This window comes from Pholcus phalangioides, unplaced genomic scaffold, assembly GCF_987345545.1.
Source record: "Pholcus phalangioides strain wild (caught in Gottingen) unplaced genomic scaffold, Ppha-v1.0 ptg000017l_1, whole genome shotgun sequence".
Classification (NCBI taxonomy): Eukaryota; Metazoa; Arthropoda; class Arachnida; order Araneae; family Pholcidae; genus Pholcus; species Pholcus phalangioides.
The window spans coordinates 41,525,202-41,549,438 of NW_028301610.1; the positions used below are offsets into that span (position 1 = coordinate 41,525,202).

Sequence of the window (24,237 nt, forward strand, 5' to 3'; positions counted from 1 at the left end):
CATTTAGGACCTGATGGCAGCAGTGTTCCATATAAAATGAAAGAAAACCATGACACTGGAATCAAAGTCGAGTTCAGCCCTCCTCGCATTGGTGTGTTTATATATCTCATTTTTTTTATTGATGAATGTAATTAAAAATTTAAATCACCCAAGCTCAATTAATATAGGTATAGAACTTTACAACTGTGCATTTTGTGAGGGAATCACATTGTGAAAATTGTACACCAGAATGATAGGCTTGTTTATTGTTATTCTTATAATTATATCTTCAACAGTTACCGTATTCTGACACATTTTGCGGGGTGGCGGAGAATGATGAGATTAAGCAGCATGCCAAAAAAAATCCTGTATTTTCGGATATGCCGGAAAAATTGAATCAATTTTTCAGAACTTCCCTTCCCTGTCTTCATTGCAAGGATATTTTCACTTACTTTACTTTTATTTTTTCAAAATCCATTTACCCCTTTCAGTCCCTGTATTCACAAACGGGGGGGGGGGGGGGGGTACTTTTTCTCAGTGCAGATAATTCCTCAACCTCAAGGACTTAAGCAACTATGTACAAAAAAAGAGAAAAGCTGCCAAGAAAGGAAAAAGGTGAAATTAAAATCCTTCCTTAAAAACTAAACAAATATGCTGACTGAGAAACAAAAATAATTGAAAAGTGCTGTTGAAAACAATACCTACACTATGGTCTGGAGCAACTCCCTGTCACTGATTCCTGACTACCCCCATTAGATTCAAGTCATCTGCAAATTTGCTAACAATACCATTGATATCCTTATCAAGTGTATTGATAAAAAGTGAAAAGGGTATGGGGCAAGGACACTTCCTTGAGGAACTCCACTTTTGACACCTGTCCAATCAGAAAATTCCCTGTACACCATAGCCCATTGTGACCCATCCCTCAATCATGATTCTATTCAATTCGACAAGTTGCCCCCATTCCCAATCTCATGTAAAAACGCTTCAAAAATTTACCATGTTGGACTCGATCAAATGCCTTCTGGAAATCAAGGTAAACAACATCTAAATGTTTGCCCTTACCCAAAATCTTAGTCACATGATCATAGAAACAAAGGAGGTTAGTTACACGTGACTTCCCCCTGCTGAACCCACACTAATTACATATAGAAATGTCCTCTCCACTTGTCAATACTACAAGATTCATTGAGAGACTGGTTATTTGTGGAGATGAAGATTACAAGGAAGAAAATTCATCACTGCCCCCACGGGGACTCGAACCCCGGTCTCTCACTTGCCGGATGAGTGCTCTATCATCTAAGCTATGGAAGCAGATAGAATGTTTCAACAATCTTGGAGCGTATATATATGTTGAAAGTCACCATACATGGACGGCGTCAACAATCAACTAATAGCTCATGAATGACATAGGCCAACCAGATGGCCACATGCATAATTGAATTTTCTTCCTTGTAATGTTCATCTCCACAAATAACCAGTCTCTCAATGAATCTTGTACCGCACTAATTATCCGACAATACATTATCCTCATCTAGTCACATCACCAATTGCCTTTTGATAATAATTTCCAAAATTTTAAAGAGGGAGCTTGTCAAACTCACTGGACTATAATTTGATACAGTTTCACTACTACCCTTTTTTTTAATACTAAAACCATATTAGCAAACTTCCAATCCCCTGGAACAATACTCTTAGCAACACTACTTTTGTAAATCTGTGCAACTGGCCCCAACAGTTCATTAGCACACTCCCTATGGACCCTAGTATAAATATTATGTGGTCCTGGTGCTTTGCATGCACATACATTTTTTAGAAGTTTTTGTACTCCCACATCTTCCACCTGAATATCATTGAGGACTTTATCACCCCATGATGCCTCTGTATTTTGGATAGCAGCTTCTCTGTTAAAAACTGACATGAAAAAGTCATTCAAAGCACTACACATACCTACATTGCTCTCTACACTAGATCTTTCTATTGAGAGGGAGCCAACTTTTCCCTTACATCCATTGTTGACATACCTGAAAATGATTTTGGGTCAGTCATAATTTTTTTCAGTAAATGATGATTGTTTATGTTGTTTCCTGCAACGGAGCCTGGGTGTCTCGTAGCTTCACTAGTAAATGATGACTGGTCACCTCTTTCACTTTTGTGTTCTCTGAATGTCCTTCTCTTTTCAAGATAAAGATCATGCACATTATCTGTGAACCAGAGGGGGTGCAATGAACAAATCCGCTTTTTACACACAAAAGGTATGACATCATGCAAAACAGAGGAGAGTTTTGTTCTCATTTCTTCCCACTGACCTACCACACCCACTGATACCAACCCGTCTTTGAAAATCAACTCTAATCTTTCCTTCAATTTTTCTTCAAAAAGTTAATAACTAGAAAATCACTAGAAGAAAAGTTGTCTCGAACCAAAACATGTTCAACAAGATCCTCGGAACTAGTTAGAATCAAATCCAAAATAGAATTGCCCCTAGTAGCTTTTGATACCTACTGATACAAGAAATTATCAAGCACCAACTCAAGATCTCTCTGATATTGATTCCTAGTCAATAGGTTCCCCCAATTGAGAGATCCCTGTATAATTAAAAATCCCCTATATTTATCTCTCTTCGAGCATCTTTCATATAAAAATTGGCATTGTGCGTCATTTACTTAAAGCTCATTCATTATTTGCAGCAGATCTGCATTCTCCATACTCTATGCTTAAAATCTTCTTTTCAGGTTTAAAATATTTTCCTTTAGAATTAGATATTAAAGAAATTATAATAAAAATTAAAGAGCTATAATAATAATCAAAGGTATTATAATAAATTGAAAATTTTGCCTTATTTGTATTTTAATTTTTTATTACACTAAATTTCCACTATTATTCTTTTATATTTAACCCTTTAAGAACAGTTTTTAAAATCTTCCTGATCCGCATCATAACTGCCATAGTGGAAATCGCTAAACCTTCTAGAAATTGCCAACTCTTTTTCAAGAAGAACATTTTTTCCCAAATCTCGGTGTGGTGAGGAATGCTTCCCCCACTAAAAACATTTATAAAAAAAATTATAATAAAAAACAAGTAAGGGGGAAAACTATATTTTTCTGTTATTTATGCTGTGAACATAAACATATACAACCTCAAAGGGAAAACATCCTTTCTCTACCCCTTCTGCTATCAGACTTTGAACAGAAGCTGACTCTGCCTACTTGCAGTTTATTGACAGAGAGGGGGGAAGGGAAACATGCTAACAGGCAAAGAATACTCACCACACTATTTGGGCTCATCAGTGCTGTTTTGAGAGCATTTTAAGGACCCAATATATTTCGGGCTTGCCATTTAGAAAGGTTTTTAAGAACCCAAGATATCTTGGAATCGTCGCTATAAGGGCTGAAAATTTTTTTTATCTAAAATCACAGTTCTCGTTTCTTATCAACTATTGTAACTTTTACATTTGTAGTATTTATAACACAATATTTTGGTTCTTAAAATTATCTATTGATAATGTTTATGGAGTTATTTGGATGATTGCAATGAATAAAATCTTACTTATTCCTAAATTTTAACTAAAACAGTCACTGATCTTAGTACACTTATATTCATTTGAACTCACATAGAGTGGGTCTCACTAATAATGTTCCTATTTAGAATGTTTTTCAACTAATTTATTTTTGTGATCCCAACTTTTACTAACACTCATCCAGATTTCCCATTTAAAGTGTTTTCCCATTTATAACATTTCTTCATGTTGTTTTTAAAAAACATAAATGGGATTCTCTGTATATGAGTTGTAGAATGAAGCATAGAGAGAACTGGCGATGATATGAATACATAACAGGGTGACCAAGAAGTCTGAGCACTACATAGTTTGGTGTTTTTAGTATTGCCCCAAAATATGATCAGTCTGAGACAGCAGTTCTTGTGTTTTGAATTTTGATTGCCTCCCTACACATTCACCACAAAATAGAAGGAATGAAAGTTAACAGTTCTTGAATTTTACAACAAATTATTATGAAAATTACACCTTATGTGGGCCAGGAACTAAAGTCTATCAAATAAATTGAGTGTTACTGATCAGTCACAATTAAGCAGTGCAAGCCTGGCTGGAAATATGCATAGACAAGTGACAATAACAAATATACAGATATAATCAAAATAATATATTAAATTACAACGCATATTATACACAAACACATGTGCTACATGACCTCAAGGAACTACTGCCCATCCATTAAGTCAATAAAATAAGCCATAGGCCCAGATATTTGTAAATTTTGAGAGTTGGTATCGATGAACCATTTCAAATTCATTGATTGGTTTATTTGCTGTCTTGCATTTATATTTTTATTTATATTCACTTTTCTGTTTTCACTTGGTTTCTTTTCTTCATATAATTCTTTTTTTTCAATGGCAATTTTATTTTATCTGCATAACATCTAAATTTTGTTTTTTGTCTATATAACTTCCATTTTCATATTTAAATCTAAAGGCAGATTACCATAATGTCTGGCAAATTGCTGGTGACTCATTCACAAGCTTAATGAACATAACCATTCCAACAATGCCAAAGGTTTGCTTTACTTCTGTCGATTGGTTTGTTTGCTAATGAATAACAGGCCTTCAATGTTTGAGGCATTTACTGACATCTAATTTAAATATCCAAGCCAAAACACACCACAAATCATAGTCATGCAATCTATGAACCAAATCTTTATAGACATGCATTGTTGGAATCCAACTTTGGATATTTCTTTCAAATGAGACGTTTACTGTGCTATATTTTATTTATATACTGAATGAAATGATAGAACAAGCCTTTCACTAAATTTTGAAAAATCAATAACTTTCTTCCATCATGTCTAAATCAAAATGGATAAATAAGAAAAACTCATTACACACTCTCAAAAAGTGAGAATGGTTTCCAATAAAACTGTGGCTAGCAACTTAATTTTTTCCCATCTAAAAGACGACCAGCCAGAAATTATTTCCATTTTAACAGGTTTTTCTCTAAAATCTGACTTAGTATTGTCATGCAAGCATTACACAAATGAGTTTTAAGTTAGCTTAGAATACGCTTGACACATTGAAAAACATTAAGGCATTTACATGGTAAGCCGCATATTCAATATTTAATTAGTCATTCAATTTTTAGACAATTTTCAAACCATTTGAATCAAACTTAAATACAGGCACTTAAACTTTTGAATAGGCATTTAATTCATAATTTGAGCCATTAATAAATCAATTAATTAATTTTAAAAAATGTTTCATAAACAAAAAAGAATAGATTATCGACTATTAAATATTAAAATGTCACACACACAAAAAGGGACTTACCAAAGTAGTAGACACAAAACATAAACAACTTGACAGATTTTCAGATGCCAGCATCAAGTAGCATTTGAAGGCCTCTTTTTCAGCTAGAAAAATCGAATTTCCCAACTGTACTTCTTGGAATTTAATTCCTCACAGAGCAGCCAATATGATGCTTTCATGACCTTTGAAATTTTAGAAAAGAAGCAGTAACATCGTTAGATTTTGCAGACCACAGTTAGAGTCAAAATGTGTAGAGGAAAACAAAAAATTCTTAAATTTGTAGTTGATAATCCCTTTCTTTCTAGAGTTATAACAGCAAAAAATTCAATTTGCCTCCCATCACATTAAGCACCATCCTAGGTTCAAAGATGCATTGTACATCAATCAAAATGCAAGATTTCTTTTTTTGTATTTCTTGTTTTTTCCCTGCAAACTACATCCCGTATAATGCATGTAAATATTTAATGGAATAACAAATACATAATTTCTTCCTATTAAATCTCTATATGTACTATAATGTTTGTTAATAAATCAAAAAACTACATAAAAAAGCTATGGTAGGTGAAAAACTGTCATAATTCTTATAGACATTTCCAGCTTAAACGTTTTCCTACTTATAATGTTTTTAATTGTGGTTTTTAAAAAACATTACACATGGGATAGACTGTATTTGGTGTTCTGCTTGCTGTGAAGAAACTTTTTCAAAGTGGATGCCAACTCACAATAGAACCTTGAAATGTCAACCAACAGACTACATAGACTCTAATAATTCAAAAGGGCAAAAGTTTGTCATATTCTATAGTGAGGTTGATACCTCGAACCTTTGATCGAGGAAGTTCTATACCCCAACATGATGATTATTTGTGCCAAAAACAGTGAAGCATCCATTTCTAAATTTAGACATGGTAGATTGGTGGCATTCCATGTTGCACCAGACTGGCACAACTTTAAATTGAAACACTGACATTCTGGTTGAAGAAGGTAGCATGTTAACCTGTCCAGAGTTTCGGACATAATATTACGTTGGGAGTTGAATGGAGGAAATAGAAACACTATTCCTTCGCTGCTATTGTTACACCGCATGTGCGCCCCTAACAAAGTAATCCTAAAACTTCTTGTGTAAGAGATTATAAACATGTTCTTTTTCACTCAAAATCATCTTTTTTTCAGCTCGTCTTTGCCTGGAGGGATATACTTTAAAATAAATTCATAGAGAAAAGACACAAACATATGTCAATTCACTTTTCCTATACACACATTTTCTGTTCTCAGAAATCATATGAAGTCCTATATAAAATCAAATATAATTAGTTATTTTCTTAAATAATATTATGTGCAATGAAAATAACTGTTATTCATTTTTGATGTGATGCTACGATGTCTTGACTTACGTACTCTCATTCAGTTCAACTCTGTTGATTAGAAGTTCAGGGGAACGGCAAAAAAAATCAAATCATATAAATGTTTAATTTGCTGCATTATTTAATATTTTGTCTGTTGTTCAGACGCCCCCACCCCAGATATGGGTTAAAGCTGCAGCAGCACATGGCCTGAACTTTTACGGGCTCCGCACTTGTGGAAAAGAAATGTTTTTTAAACTTTTTCCTTTTCTTCTAACAATAAAACAATTTGACACTAATCTTCGTCTATGACAATGACTATCTAAATCAATAGAGGGCTATGTTATACAATGAGTTCTCTTGCTAAAATACCCCTCATATTGGCAATAAGAACTTTTAATCCATTACAGAGGGAAATGAAATGAAATTAATAATTTGTAATCAAAAATACATTAAAGCTCTATTCCACAGGCTCAAAAAGAAAATTTTCCAAAAACGGGGAATGATCATTATGGGAATTTTTTTCCGTATAAAGAACTAGAGAAAACTATTTGTAGTAGTGAAATGGTTCCCGCATTTGATCTATGCATAGTGCAAGAATGTGAAAGCTCTAATCAAAACTAATTGATCAAAACAAATCAACACTCTTCAATAAAAAAAATCACATATGGTACATAAATATCCAGCGTTTGAAGGTAAATACCAATATCGGGTCTTGATTACCATTCCCTACTGAGAGACCATATTATTTGTGTCTTTGATTTATGCGTACTTACAAAAAACTGATGTTTCATGCCACTTTCAAGCTCGGCAGAAAAATATAAATATTCACCAAATATTTACTCATTGATGTCCTCCAGTCTCTGTGTACTGTATCTATATATCATCTATTGTTGTGTTATCTTATAAACCTTCTATTGTTATATATTTATCTTTACACACAAATGGTGAAAACCAGTTTGGAATCCACACACTGGGAAAAAATCTGACTAGCCATATCTTTTCCCCTCCTTATTACAGTGCATGGATGGAATGGTATCTTCCTTTTTTGGCTGATTTTTGCTTAGAGAAACATGAAATGCATTTTGTTTAAAAAATTGAGAGGATTTGTAACATTCAACGGACTAATAAGAATGCATATATCACAAATCTGGTTCCTTGTAATGTTATGGACATACAAGAGCACCAGGTAATGATATGCATGCATCCTTTCACATCTACGGGTAATCTGCTTAGTCCATGGAAGCTGCTCTATCTTATCCTGGTACCATCATGTATTTACCCATTCTGGATACCTTTGGAGTGAATGGTCAATGCAATCCACAGGGCTTTCTTTCAGCATGCTTACTTTGATAACAAAACTCCTCTCAAACTCTACTGGTGAGTGAATAATAACCAGTGTAGCCTCATGGGGTGCCAATATTGGGAAGTGTGCCAAATGAGGGGTTAGGAAAAATAATTGCAAAACAATTTGAAAACGATTACAAAATTCAAATGGTGAATGTAGTGGATAGAATAATTTGTGTGTGTATATGTGCCGAATAAACTGTAATTTTTTATGCATTACGTCTAGCTGGAACACAACCAGACAAACAATGAATGTGTGTCAGTTTATGAAGAAATGGAAGAATACAAAACCCAGGGTTTAGGTTTAGTGACTACATTTCCAGTGTTCACCATATTACTTATAGTATATACATATAAATCTGCAAGTTTTCTGAGTCATTTTACTGGTGCAGATTATAAAGTGGAATGACATCCCTGGTGGTGTTTGTGGCACTGCAGCCAGGGTCAGACTTTGGCAGGTGCGAGGGGTGCGATTGCACCGGGCCGCAAAATGTCAGGGTAGTAAAACTGAACATTTTTAAACTATAACTGCTTTAAAATGCCAGAAAAATATGTCGATTTACTAACAGGCACACAAACAGTGAATCCGTGCACGTGCACACATTTTTTTTTGTTTCTTTTTTTGGCCCCTACATTATTCTTGAATGGGGCTTTGATTTTCTACAATCCCCAGACTTTCAGCTCTGACTCCTTATAATTATTGATTTTCAAGAAAACTTGAGAGTTTCAACTATTGGAAAAGTATAAAACAAATACCCGAGACCTCAGTGCAGTGCTGGCTTAACGCATAGGCCCAACTGATCACAGCCGGGGCTTTAAGAGAGCAGAGTCATCCCACAAAACTTCAGTCTGGTTTAAATTTTCAATATTAAGAAAGTGAATTAAGTAGGGGGGGGGGCGCCCAAAAAATCACTTTGCTTGGGCGGCCCATAATGCTCTTGAGACGGGCAGTGCCGCCAATCCTCCAAATAGCCCGCCGTCCATCTCCCCAATTTTGTTAACATGATTGTCTCTATCAACCTGAATAGCCCATGCGTTAAGACAACCCTGCATTCCGGAATCTCCTCGGGAAGGTTCTCTGATAGACCCGAATTCCGAGTCCCCCCTAAATTGACCTTTGTTGAATGTGTAGAGCAAACATGAGTTAATCTCTAAGCCTACTCCCTATCATGTCTATCGCAGGCGGAGGAAAACGGCATGCATTTATAATAAAGAGGTCCGCAAAATCTGTTCTCGCACCGGGCCGCAAAATAACAAAGTCTGGCCCTGACTGCAGCTGACTATTATGTTGGCCACCCCTATTTTTTGAAATTTTATTTTAGACAAGTTTTAATTTTATAAAGAAAAAGTTCATTTCATAAAGTCTTGAGGAAGTTTTACTTTCACTCTGCTGTTGACTTTTAACATTTTCTATTTATTAATTTCCTAATTTTTTTGCTATTAAATTTTGTTTCTTTTGTATGTCTGTTTTAGTTTTTGAGTGCTACTATTTCTTTTTTCATTACAATCTTATATGAAAGAGGAGGGTGTACTGTTTTTAATATATATCAACTAAGCCATATTTTATGAAAATAAAGTTTTATTATTCATTAAATTGCAGGTGAATATTTGGTTCATCTTCATGTAAATGGATGTCCATTACCAGAAAGTCCATTCATTACCAAAGTTTATGATATCAAGCAAATAAAGATAAAAGATATTCCTAAAGGTGTGGTTGGTCGCCCTGTTACATTCATAGGTGAGTGCATAAAATAGTAAGCCAACATAAAAAAGGTGACAATAAAGAAGTACACATTTCCATGATTTATAAATACCAGAAATAAGTGTTTAACCCCAGAACAGTTTTTTTTTCTGCCGTATTGTGCCCAAAAAAATGCACAATTTTGATTAACAAACTTGTATTAAAACTGATTTCATAAATTCAAATCAGCGGTCATTGTCATGGACCTATTAATAAATCTACACTATACAGGTCATTTTGTATCATTAGTTTATATTATTCACACAGTTAGTTAATATATACAATATCAGAGTTAACATTGAATCCCTCTCCAGGCGCACATGTGCTCTCACTCCATAATAATGACCACTGGCCCCTCCTTTACAGTGGCTATGCTCATACATGACCTCCCTCTCTTAAGCTTTTAGGCTACATAGTCATTTAAATATATTGGGTGTTTACAAATTTTCCCCGCTCGAGTATTCTTTTTATTAACATTTGTATGCAGTGTAAGAGGATCATTTTGGGTATGTTCATAGTTTCCAGAACCAATATTCAGGTCATCAAACAACTCCTGTGATGCATTGTATTTGAAAGTTTGGAACTGTGATAGTCGAATATGACTTTTGTTTCTTTGCAGAATTCTACCACAGGGTGTTTTCACTATGTATAATCTTGGAGATTTCTCTGCTGGTTCCCATTGTTTCTTATTCAAATTCCAAACTCTTACTCTTTCACCATTGTTTAGAACTCCTAAGGGGTGAGCATTTCTGTGATAATATAGCTTCTGCTTTCTTTTCTTTTCTTTCAAAAGGTGGGTCACATTCTTGTTTAGCTTAGTTTTGAGCAATTCTTCTGAAATGGGTAATGTTTTCAGCTGATGATTAAACATTAATTGAGCAGGAGATAAGTTCATGTCAGGAAGAGGCGTGTTCCGATATTCCATTAAACTAACCAAAATCTTCTCTTTATCGCCATTGGATTTCCTAAACATGCTCTTAGCTATTCCCACTGATCTTTCTGCCATTCCGTTACTTTTGGGATACTTGGGACTTGCAAAAATGAACTCAAAATTCCATCTATCAGCAAATTGTTTGTAATATAAGCTGTTGAAGGAGTTATTGTCTGAGACAACTTGGTTTGGTGCCCAAAATTTACTGAAGAGGCCTTTGAGTGTAATAATTACTTCTGATGCACTTTTGTTCTTTATCCCTCGATTTCTATCCATTTTGAGAAAAATAGTCAGCCAATACAAGATAGTATTTGTTTCCGAATTCCATTAGATCAACATCAACTTTAGAAAAAGGTCTGTTAAGAATTGAGTGATTTGTCAGAGTGGTTCTTTAACATCTGCTTTCTGAAGGTTTCGCAAATATCACAATTCAACTGTGGAGCTGAATATTAACTCTCGAGGTGGCTTAAATGTCTACATCTTTTGGTTGATTCACCTTTTAAATTCTAGAACACAACAGTTCCCAGTGGCACCAGACATCTAAGAAGCAATACGAATGGGACCTATCTCAATTCATCTCAGAAAGCTCTTCTTTCTTGACATCATCTCATGGACCTACTAATAAATCTACATTATACAGGTCATTTTGTATCATTAGTTTATATTATTCAGTTAGTTACTATATACAATATCAGAGAGCTCTCCAGGCACACATGTGCTCTCACTCCATAATAATGACCACTGGCCTCTTTAGCCTTTACAGTGTCTATGCTCATACATGACAGTCAAAACTGCTACTAGTATCAAATTTATTAGTTACTATAATTTTTTGTTACAGCAAAAAAATGATATTTTTAATTAAGGCAGGTTTTATTTGAACAAGTAACTCAATTGAATATTCAGTCATGAGCCACTTACTGTCACTCATTCTTCTTTTATTTTAGCACGAAATAGTATTTGCAACATGTGACACACTGAACAAGTGCAAACAAAATTTGCTTCTTCTCCTGCAAAAAAATAATGATAAAATATGACCTTGAAAGCGGTGTACACTTGTTGTGCAATCCAATCTTTACTGGACTTTTGAGAGCCATTGATTAGAAACACTGCAAACTAAAAAAAGTGAAAAAACTGAGCAAATCAGTAGATTGGCAAAGAATTATAAGCTGCAGCATATGGGAAAATCAGGAAAGCCCTTTTAGAACACCTGAATGGTGTTTGTGCAAAACTGTTAAGTGGTTAACCCTTAGCTGGTAATTCATAATAAAATTCACAACTTGTTTACTTGTCATTCCTTTCCTACTTTAACATTGTCTCTGTAAATTAATGTCTTGTCTCAATGCACCCATCAATAGTTAACTGGACTTGTGAATGTTACTGTTGGTGAATATTTTTTTAGTCATCATTAGAAAAGTCATGACCTTTTACCATCTGTGTAACTATTTCAGTAAATGGATTTTTACTTTTTATCATTCATTTATTATATTTATCGCTCTAACATAATTACTGTGCACAATGTAAGTTTTAGATAAATAAATATAAATTCTGCAATTTTAAAACACCAAAATCGCCAAACAAATGATTACTATAGAATAAAACACATAGCACTACTAGGTGTATTCTATGGTGTAAATGATATTCAATAATGAGTAAGACTCTTTAAGACAAGTTTCTATTCTGGATCTTTAATACACTGATCATTTTCAAAGTACTAACTATGCACTGCAATGCACTTCTGTAAACATTTCTTCTGATCTACTATTATATGCTGGAGACTATTTTTGGTAATTTCCTTGGGAATTGCCTTTGCTTGTTTGTTTAAAGCTGTGAAATTGAAGGGACATATCGTTCTTGCAGTCATGACTTCAATGCCATAAATAATCTTTTGCCCCCCACTCATCAAGGCAAGTGGAACCCATGGCCGACTAAAACAAAAAATTAATCTAGAAAAGGGGCAACTGCAGAAATTACGTTTAGAACATCAGCCCTAAAAAAACATGATTTATCAAACCTGCTGCCATATTTTCAAGGAATTTTGTTGTCATCTCTAATGTAGGTGTAGTAAACTCTGTTTGCTTTAACATGATTTCTTCTGTAAACAAAAGCATGTGTGGAAGACTCAAAATGATTGGAGGGAGACATTTCATGTCTCCTACAGTAGTTAATCACATAAAATATAGTCCTTTGATCATTTGCCCTTGTTTCATAAAATACCATATATTTTTTTTTATTTTGGTAATAGTTCTAAGTTATCTGGAGGAGGGATCACAAGGGCGTAGGCGGGGAAACCAGTCCCCCCTTTGTGACTTTTTCCTACAGTTTTACATGTTCTTTTCAACTGCATTTTTTTTATTGAAAAAAATCGATTGGAGACTACAGATGCCAGGAAGAAAGACTTTCTTCTTCATTTCCCAAGCATAAGTATATGCATTGAAGTCACCAGTTTTGGACAATAAAAAAAATGCACCGGCTAGCTGCAACTATACTTATCATCAGATTACGATGAAAGGAATCAAACCAAAAAGCGTATTTTCAAACACTAATTGAACAGCAGGCTCACTGAATTTCATTAGGTCCCTCCCCTAGGGACAGAGGCAATGTATTTCGGCATGTATCACAAAGCCTGCACCCTATTCAAAGAAGAAACTCTCTTCCCCCCCCCCATTCCTGGAGGGATACCATTTCAAGATACCGCTTTAGCAAAACAGGCCATTATCAATGCCAATTGCTTTGTTCGAATGACAAATGTTGGATCTGCAGAATATAGACCATTTATAAAGTAAATAGTTTGATGGAAGGGATTTGCAAATTAAACTCACGACTATAGTAGTAGACTTCAACACTGTGCTCGTGTGGGCGCCACCAGTTGCTTTCTAACAATAGTATCAACTATGTAGCTGTTTTTGGTTATGAATTTGAACATTTGCGTCCGTCACCTTTATGGAAAAACACATGCATGCCCCCTAGGTACCTAAGAGAAGGAATCACTAGTGCACAGCGTATATTAACAATACCTGGCTTTTTCCTTTTTTATCGTAAAAATTTTGTGCTCGTCAAGGAAGAAGAAGAAGGAGAAAAAAAAGTCCAGTGTCCAGCAATAATTGGAACCATATGACAAAATGCGAATGAAAAAAATCAGGGTGGGCAAATGACTGTTGCCTTTAGAATCGGTTATTTTTTTCATCCTGTCTTATCAGAATTCGAAGTTCTTCGGTTTATAATTACTGTAGAGTATTATATTAATTTGAGTTTCTTTAGTAGACTGTCTCTGTCAGTTTGATTCTGTAGCTATTCATCAACTTAACGTTTTCCCTTGATTTTTCAAATGGATGTAACTAAGTATTTTGAAAAACCACGGCTTGATCCTGATGGTGCATCAGCACAGAGCAATCATGCAATGTTTTTGAATGAAGGGATTCGAAGGGACAAACGAATTGAAAATGAGCCTGAAATTTCACCTGTTGCAGCTGCCGAGGCTTCCGCTAAATGGGATATTAGACACTATATGGATTTATCATTAAATGATTTTTCATGAGAAAAATTACTGCTGAATTATTTATTTCCACCACAACAGGTTGGCAAAAGACTCTCTCTCTTCAATAATTTTCTACAAGGTCTTTGGAAATTTTATAGCTGCCTCCTGGTCGGCAGAAGCTTGATTAGGTTTCTTAAACCTATGGAACCAACCTTTACTTGCATAAAATTCTGATGAAATAGACGTTTCACCAGCCCTTTCCTTATGGAAGAGTAACATTTTTCATTTTTCGCCTTTTGTGTTAAAATATTACAATCAATTGGAATACCTATTTGTATCAGTCTTGTACCCCAAAAAACAGTATTTTCTGTATGAGAAATACATGGATCTCGTAGGTGCTGCAAAGTTTTGACTACCATGGGTGCAGCTAAAGCTGAACGAATTTCAGATTCCTTTTTCTTGATACATCTCACCATAGATTCGTTGATTCCGTAATAGCAGACCACAGCCGGTATTGACTTACTTTTGTCAAGCATAGTCAATATATCCAGTTTTTCTTGTGAAGTTTTCACTTTTATTTACGTTTTCAAAGCATTATCAGTAGCACTAGAAGAATGAGCCATCCTAAACAAGCAAAACTCAAATTTTGTAAACAAAACACGTGAATGACGATTTCTGAGTTGTCAAAAAAAAAAAAAATTTCAATAAAGGAAGAAAAAATTGCGAATACGGTGGGCCGACTGTACCATGTTCTTTGGGAAATGTCTAAAAAATTAATCTTTCTTAATCCTTTAAACAAGGTTACAGCTCTCTGTCTTGTAATGATAACATTCACTTACTGTATTCTCGTGAACTTACTGTTTAGGGATCGACAAAGCGGAATCCGTCCGGGTCGATCTAAAATTTAATTTAAAATCATGTTTCTACCAAATAAAAATTAAAACTTACCCCTCTCGCATTATGAATGAAGTGATACACTGGGCAAGAATTAAACAACACTTAGTCGAAAAACAAAACCATTCTATTCTTTTCTTTTCTTAAATCAGAGTGACAGAAGAAGCTCTGTCCTTCTTTTCTCCTCAATTACATGATGTGTACTACTGAAATATACTCACACAAAAAAAGGAAAAAGAAATAATAATAATAATACAGCTCGTACATATGGTACCTCTGCCTCCCTCTGTTGGGAAGCAGTGGGAGTCGCAACATCCTCCCACCATTGGAATTGCAGTGCGCCTAAACAAAATTCCAATTATACAAAATATTGTTCCGAAATAAACATTACTGTACATAGAATCAAAAAATAGCTATATATATACACATGCAACTACAAAAGTTGAAAAATACATATGCTCTGCATAATAACCCATAATAAAAGTTAAATTTTCAAAATTTGAGTACATGAAACATGTATAAAAATGCATGACACTCATAAAATAAATACATATTATGTAGTGCGACACATATTGTTGATTTTGTTTGCACACACGACTGTTGAGTGTCACAATATAAGTCTGTCCGGTATTTTCAGCTCTCGACCGAATCTAGACCTTCTCTGTTCGCTGAATTTAATGGCCGGATCTTGTGAGTCACTCAATTCTAACTGGTAAAGTCTTTGTACAGGTCGAACTAGAGTTCCAGATCTCGTTTGGAGTCTTCCCACGCGCATGCTACCGTCTCTGCTGGGAAGAACTTCTGTTATTCTGGCCATGGGCCACAACACTCTTTTCTTGTCTTCCAGTCCCACCAAGACCACATCGCCGACTTGGAAGTTCCTTCCTTGTTCACTTGACCGTTGAATCAGCTGACCCAAATACTCCTTTCGGAAACGGCTTCTCAATTCACCTCGGAGCTTCTGACGGTACTTGAGTCTAGCGTTGGAGCTCTTATGATCAATCACGTCAAGATCCGGAACTCCTGATATTGGGATTTCTTGGAGAAAGGATGCTGGAGAAAGCGCCACCAGGTCGTCAGAATTCTCTGATACGAATGTGAGAGGTCTGCGGTTCACTGTAGCCTCAACGTCGCAAATGATCGTATAGAGTTCTTCAAAATGTAGAGATGATCGGCCTAGGACCCGCACTAAGAGTTCTTTGACTGATCTTATCAGTCTCTCCCACCATCCTCCCCACCAGACTGCAGTAGGAGGGATGAATTTCCACTTGATTGGAGATAAATGCTTATCGTTAGTAACTTTAATCCAATCAATTAATTTTAGCGCATTCCAGAGGAGATTTTCTGCGTTCTCCTTCTCACATGCATCCACTAGTTTCCCTTTCGGGATGACTTTTTTCTGTGCTCTCAAGATGAATCTTCTCACCCAGCAAAAGATGCGCACAATGCGAGAGAAGTTAGAGAATTTTTTATACCAACTAAAATTTTCATTATTAGCATTAACACTTAAATTTACAGTGGACGATTTCTTTCTTTCTACAGTTACTAGACGCTCATCTGTATGCACTTCATTAATTACTCTTCCATAATCATCATAAGTAGAGGTTCTTTTCAGCTTGTGAGTAACGCTATACAACCTTTTCTCGGCTATGTGTCGATTGGAAGGAATACCTTGACATCCGTCCAACCATGGTAATCCTACACAGTATCTACCATCTTGTTTCCTATCCAGTGATCCACAAAATTGTTCTTGAGCGTGCTCTTCCTCCTCCGCTTTAGTCATATGACTCCTGTTTTCGCCAATGCCAATTGTTTCCAAGCTCCATAATTCTGGAATTTTTAACTCCCTTATTGATAGATTTGTCACTGTCATAGTGCTAGTGGAGCGGTCAGTTGGACATTTGTTATCATTCTTCTCCCCACATACTGTCCATCCCCACTTTGTTTCGATGGCGGTTAGACCACTTTGCAACTGTTTCACTCGTCCGGTCAAAATCTTACCATATATGTCTGCGTCTATCAGTACCTCAACTTCTGGGCAATTAGTTCCTACATCGGTTAACCATATTTTATTAATTTTGAGCTCTTCTAGTAGCTTACTGTCAAGGGCTAACCGTGGGATGCTTCCGCAAATCACTTCCTGACTCAAAAATTCGAATTCTAACTGTGTTTTTAAATATCTATCGGTTGCCCCCAGAGTTGCACGGAATCTCTTATGGGGCTTAGCACTGATTGTTGAACCCCCAAATAAGGTATGCGATATAGTTTCCACTGTGACGCATTCGAGGCCCAATTCTTCAGCTGTGGACCGTTTAATATACGACTTTTGCGATCCACAATCTAAAAGCACACGGACTTGCTTTGAGAACTTCCCCGTAACCTTAAGCTCTAATGTCATTAATGCCACAGATGAAGTACATTTCGCCTGAACAGATGTGCTTTGCACAGTGCTTGAATCTGAAGAAAGGTTTTTATTATCTTCTATCGTACGTTTATCTCTTGCCTTTTTCATAGGTGTTTCGGGACATAGTAACGTGAGATGATTTTTATTACAAATATGACAACGGACGAGGGTACGGCAAAATTTTGCAATGTGATTTCTTTTAATGCATTTCATGCAGCATTTTTTTTCTTTAATTTTTTCTAATTTTGCATTCAGTGAAAGAGACATAGCCTCAAAACAATCTTTACTCTCATGTGAGGGACGATCACAAAAAATACAGTTCAACTTAACGTTCCCAGCATGTAGGTTTATTGCTGTGGGAAGGGGAGAATCTCCCTTTTTCTGTTTTTCTCGGGGTCGTTGATCCCTTCCTCCTTCGAATCCCTTTCTTGCCAACAACACCCTTTCCTCATTTTCTACTTCATGGTGCAGAAAAGACATGAGTCTCGTTAACCTTGAACTTGGTTGTCGTTGAGGGGGAAATTCTTCATTGGGGATGGAGTGCACATCTGTGGAATATTCTAAAGCGGGGGAGGAAGAATACGAATAGCGTTGCCAGGCCCTTAGAATTTCTTCTGACAAACAACTTTCTACTAAGGGATATAGCCAAGCTCCATTGCTTTCGAAATCAACACCCATAGATTCTAAGGCCCGTAACTGAGCTTCTATGCTATCTACCAATTTTCCCAAGGGCAGCTTATTTTTGTTATGGCCTGAATTATCAATTATCAATTTTAATAATTCTCTTACATAGACCTCAATCAATAATTCGGTTTTACCGAACCTCTGTTTTAAAGCATTAATTGCCTTTTCATAATTTTCCGTTGTGACAGGATATGCATTGATAAATTCTTTGGCTTTGGTTCCAGATTGCATAGCCTGGCACAAATAATGAAATTTATCAATTTCGCTCAGTTCATCATTATCATGAATTTGTTTGAATTGAGCCCAAAACGGTAAATAATTGATTAACTCCCCATCAAACTTCTTAAGCTCAATTTCTGGCAATTTATACTGAGTACGTCTATTCGAACTAATGACAGATTCTGCCTTACTGCCCTGTTCTGGACTGGCATTTTGTAATGCCTCTTTTACCAGACGTTTGATGGTAATAAACACATCTCTATACTCTTCCGTGGTATCATATTCTTTTGAGACATCATCATCACTGACATCTTTCAAGTCTAGAAGTGCATCTAGAACCAAACTGTCTAGATTTTCTAATTTTTCTTTTAACTCTTTAAGCTTGGTAAATTTATCTATAATTTCACTCTGATTCACCGGTTCATTACCTAATTCCTCCTTAAGAGAGTTTACCGTTTTTGTGAATGAACTTCTAATTGGCTTTCGTTGTCTAACTAACTTTTCCATGATGGAAATTCTTCAAATAAAATACCTTCGATTAAAATCTAAACTTATTTCACTTGGAAAATCCAAAAATTGTTTTTCAACTAAATCTAAAATTATTTCATTTAAAAACTCTTAAAATCAAAAATTCTTTATCCTGGCTGGCTCGCCACTTGTTTAGGGATCGACAAAGCGGAATCCGTCCGGGTCGATCTAAAATTTAATTTAAAATCATGTTTCTACCAAATAAAAATTAAAACTTACCCCTCTCGCATTATGAATGAAGTGATACACTGGGCAAGAATTAAACAACACTTAGTCGAAAAACAAAACCATTCTATTCTTTTCTTTTCTTAAATCAGAGTGACAGAAGAAGCTCTGTCCTTCTTTTCTCCTCAATTACATGATGTGTACTACTGAAATATACTCACACAAAAAAAGGAAAAAGAAATAATAATAATAATACAGCTCGTACATATGGTACCTCTGCCTCCCTCTGTTGGGAAGCAGTGGGAGTCACAACACTTACTGTAAGAGAAGGGAAGATGCATGTGTGTGTATGTCACATGTTTACCATTTATGAAAATTGGAAATGTGTATGTAACCTTATTCTCGCACTGATTTTTACTTTTGAACACCAGTATTTATGTCAAATTATTAACTTAAATTACTGTATTAACAAATGAGATTTGATTGTAATTCTGTGGTGTTTGATCAGAACATGATAACTGAAAATCACATTTTTGAGGTATAAGCATTTTCATTGCCATTTAAAAATCAGAAATAAAGCATACTCATAAATACAAATGAAAACAACATACATCAGCATGTTGTTCAGCCGTATGCATGTATTTGTGCATTTATCTCACTTCTGATTAGTTATAATTAGCAAGACTTACTTTTAGATCAAAAAGACATTTTTTTTAGATATGTTCTGACCAAACACCACAGAATTGAAACTAATATTGAACTTTTCAGATTCTCATAAATTGAATTGATTTTTTAAAGTTGAAACATCACAGGCAGGACCAGGAAATTTAGAAGTGATGGTTAACAAAGGACATGTACCTACCATTCCTCAAGCTCATAGCTCTACTCAGTATGCTATATCATTTGTGCCACAAGAACCGAAAGTACATCTCATTGATTTGAAGTTTAATGGAGAATATGTACCTGGTATATAATTTGTGCTGTATTTCTTGCATTAATTCAACTCTAATTGATTGATATTTATGTTTTGTTAATAAGCAGTTTTACTGCCTTGAAGGTTATGCTTTTGGTAACCCTTATTTATGTGAGGTTACTATTAAAACTATTAGAATATGCTATAAGAAATGTACATCAAAGCCTGATATTTCATAAATACCAAAGCAAACTTTATTTTAATGTATGCTTATTTTTATGAAAAACCACCTATGATTCCACTAAACTACTTTAATGCACATTCTGTGATTCTGTGACTTTTCATTCAAAAATGCAAATACAGTAGAGTCTCCATAATGTGAGTCTTGAAAGTTCAAGATTTCAGAAAATCTGAGGTGATGAATTTTTTCAAAATTCTTTCTCAAGTTGTTTTATTATTTTATTTATTTGATTCTTTCAATGAATGCAAGTAATTTCAGTTAAGTGGTCTCAATCCCTAGGCTGGTGTCTTTGATGGGTGCCTCCAATGCCATAATTTTCCACAGGGGTCCTCTATAGTAAATTTATAGTGTAACAAAATAAAATAACATTGATATCTGACTCCACAGATATGAGAGCTCCTGTCCGCCTTCTTTATGCAGAGTCTGTCCTGGCAGATCTAATCTTAATGACTAAGCCAGTGGTTCTCAAAGTGGGCATTGTCGAAATCTCTGTCAGGGGTGTCACGAGCAATTGATATAGTGTAAGGGTCTTCAACTGCTGATACACCACAGAACACATTTGACGTTTTAGTCAGGCCAGTGGGTTGCTAAGCTATACCACACACACACAGGTTATCACAGAGCTCAGCGAGCTACAAGTATCCTGTGGGTCATACACTGAAGATACCTGGTGTAGTGATTTGTGCCTGTTCAGTGCTTTGAAGTGATTATTTTCTATGCTATTCTGGGGAGCCATAAATAAACAATGAGAAGGCAAAGAGAGCCACAGATGGAAAAAGGTTTTGAGAACCACTAAACTAAGCCATTTAATTAAGAAAAAAAATAGGTGGGAGTAAAAAGTAAGCTCAAGTACATAAGTCTAAGATATGTCAGATGTTGGTTATGATGGTGTTATTGTTTGTTAGTTAATTTTCACAATTCCAAGTGCAAAGCACTAGCATTGCTTCAAAAATTGAAGCTATACAGTGGGTTTAAAGCAAAAAAGTGGAGGGGTGAGGCATCAAGTAAATATGAAATTAATCAAAGTTCAAAGTACTGTCTGAACCTCAGAAGATGCCTGCCACAGATGTGGGTGAAACGTCAGGGAGAAAATGCCCCTAACAGCCTGGAAACCATTTTTAACTCATTAATCAAAGTTTTTTATCTACAACTTTGAAGATCTAAGAAGAATTGAAGAGAAATTACAATCAAAAAAGAGAAAAAAAGAATCCAATGGTGATCTGAACATCTGTAAGAAGAGATTCAGAGAAGGAGCTCATACTGATAGAGAAGCAACTCTTTTTAAATGGTTCAAAAAAAAGTGAGAAGAAAATATGTTCCACCGGGCAAGGCCTGTTCCTTACAAGTTTGGGCCCTTGGCAAATATGAATGCCCTGATGGGTTGGTCATCCAGTGGGAAAATTACTTTAAAAGGAAATTTTCTGGAAGGAAAAAAAATCATCTAGGGGGCACCACTTAGAAACCTTGAGAGAAAAAAATTATGTTGTGAATGCTCTTAATATTGGATTAACACCTCTGCCAAAAGGGGAGTGGTGTTTTCTAATGGAAGAGAGAGTTTCCACTAGAGATGGCCATAACCATCGGCATCCAGGTTCGTGTGAAAGGGACTGCTGTGAAAAGAAATTAATTGATAGACTCAAACACATTGAATGACCATGAGTCAGTCCATGAAAAGCCCATGGGGAGATCACATATTATTTCTCATTATCATCATGACAGGTTTTACACATCGTTATCAAATAAAATTACTCAACATCATTTAAACATTTACTGTTTGATGGTGGGACTGGATGTCAACCATACCGGCTTCAGGGCAAGCTTGGTTTGGAAGTCCTAATAAGGCCTCCTTGGATCAGTCTGGACCCAGACCATGACAGCTTTAGGGATATAGTGGCCCTGTTTGAGAGACTCAGAACAAAAATCCTTTCTAGACAGTACTTAGCCAGATTACAAGAGATCCATGAGATTTGAAGAATCACTGATACTTTCCATTTATGGCAAACAAAACATGGAGGGCAGAATCACCCAAAAAAAATTAAGACGACCAAAGGATCCTTGCCTGATGCCTGACTTTTTTTTGTGCGTGTTTGGACATAAAAGCAAGATTTCTTACATACAGGGTGTTTCAGTGAATATTCTCACTATTTTATCACACTATTGTTATTATTTTTTAAATTTTCTTATTTTTAACCTCAATAGACCATATTAATGAAACAGTTTTTTTTTTTACAAAATATTAAAATGAAATTTATGAAACAAAATTTGTTTCTGAAAAAAAATTAATTTGCTTGACTTCTTGGTGTGAGCTGTCCCGCGGTACTATACATGAATTCTCGGCTGCCTCTTATATATTATATATTGTTTTTTGAGGGGCCCTGTTTGCCCATATGAGAAACAGGCCCAGCCACTGGGTCCTTGCTAAAAGAAAAGACATTACATTTTGTATGTTCATTGGGCAAAAATGATTGCAATGTGCAAAGCATTTAATGTCCAAATCATATGAAGAAAAAAACTAACAATGGTTTACACATTTTAGTTCACATATTCAATTACGAAAGATCGTACTCAAATTTTTAGCACTTTTAAAATATATTCAATCTCTATTTTTAAATTGCTTAGATTATTGAAAAAAAAAAAGTTTGTGCTTGTAAAAAACTATGCTTCATTTTAATGAAAAGAATCATTTTTCAAACTGGTAGACAAAAAAAAAATTACAAATACAGAGACCACAACAGACAAAATAGCCAACAAGGTGGCTGAATTGTATATAATGAATTAATTCAGTTTTTTCTGACTTTATTATAAGCAAGTCTGACTGTAACTAAGGGAAAAATATAGGTGTGTTTAGTTTTTAGGTGAATTTCTATTATAGATTAACATTTTATCTTAACATATTATTTGAAAGTATTCAATCTCTTCTCTTTGACAAGATTAAAAATTTTACTCTAGTCAAGATATACTCCAAATAATGAAGACTTAATTTTATATTAGGGGAAGCCTACTGATTCCCAATAAGCGTATTCAGATAATGATTTTAGTGCATGATTGTTAGTAGCTGGCTGAAGGGTTTTTTTATTAATGTCAGCTTTGCATAACTGTAGATCAGGGATTCTCGACTGGTGCTGCATGGAGTCCCAAGGACTCCATGTGCACCTCTCAGGGTTCCGCGGCGACTTGAGGAAAATACAACTCAGTAAATTTGATAGATAAATAAATAAAATAGGCCTACAAAGTTCTCCCATAAAAATTGTGTACAGAAAAGGGCTCCTCGAGTCAAACAGCGCTCTGCCATAGAAATTATATACTGGATATTAAAAAAGGGGGAGAACAGGTACTGTAGATAAATATTTCACCAACATCTTAATTATTTACTGCTTAGAGGTTTAGTCAATTTCATATTTATTTTCTGTTTCTCCAATAACTAAGAAATTTGTGGAATTAAAGGTATTTTTAACACATTAAATATTGACTTAAGACAATATAACTTTGAAGAAAAAAATGTTTTTCAATCAAAATAAAATTTGATGTATTTTAAATTAGGTATTTTTCAGCAAGTTACATTTACTCCTTATGAATGTTTCTTATTGAAATTTTTCAGCATAAGATTCTTAGGGTTTTCCTAATTTATCTCACATAATTTTTTTATTTATGTGCTCAGGAAGTCCATTTGAATGTCATGTGACAGATACTGCTAAAGTTAGGGTTAGAGGAGATGGCATTGAGCGAGTAGCTGTGAATAAATTGGCATCATTCATGATTGATTGTGGTGGAATAGACATTGGTGAAGTGCACTGTACTATCATTGGTAAATCAATCAATAGTTTTCTAAATTTCATTTTCATGCTTCTGTAAATCACTTCTGTATTGCTTTTGATTTTACAATGATTACATTACCTTGAGAAATGCATAAAAAAGTTTTTAAATGAAATTTAATACTTTGCGGCTTATCTTAGGTGAATATATTTTGCAAGGCAAGACCAAAATAGAGTTAGACAATGCACAATCATTTTCTATACCTCAATACACTCTCTCTCTCTCGCTCTCTCTCACACACACACAG

At 35.1% G+C, this 24,237-nt stretch overlaps 1 protein-coding gene across 1 annotated transcript in view; it reads left to right on the plus strand.

The window, feature by feature from the left end:
- Positions 1–24,237, plus strand: part of jbug (filamin-type immunoglobulin domains fbug) — a 302,454-nt gene that overhangs the window by 147,725 nt on the left and 130,492 nt on the right. The window contains exons 24-27 of the mRNA XM_089246657.1: positions 8–91; positions 9,583–9,720; positions 19,822–19,989; positions 23,836–23,982. Of these exons, the coding sequence (XP_089102783.1) occupies positions 8–91; positions 9,583–9,720; positions 19,822–19,989; positions 23,836–23,982 (537 nt within the window). The remainder of the gene's footprint in view (positions 1–7; positions 92–9,582; positions 9,721–19,821; positions 19,990–23,835; positions 23,983–24,237) is intronic.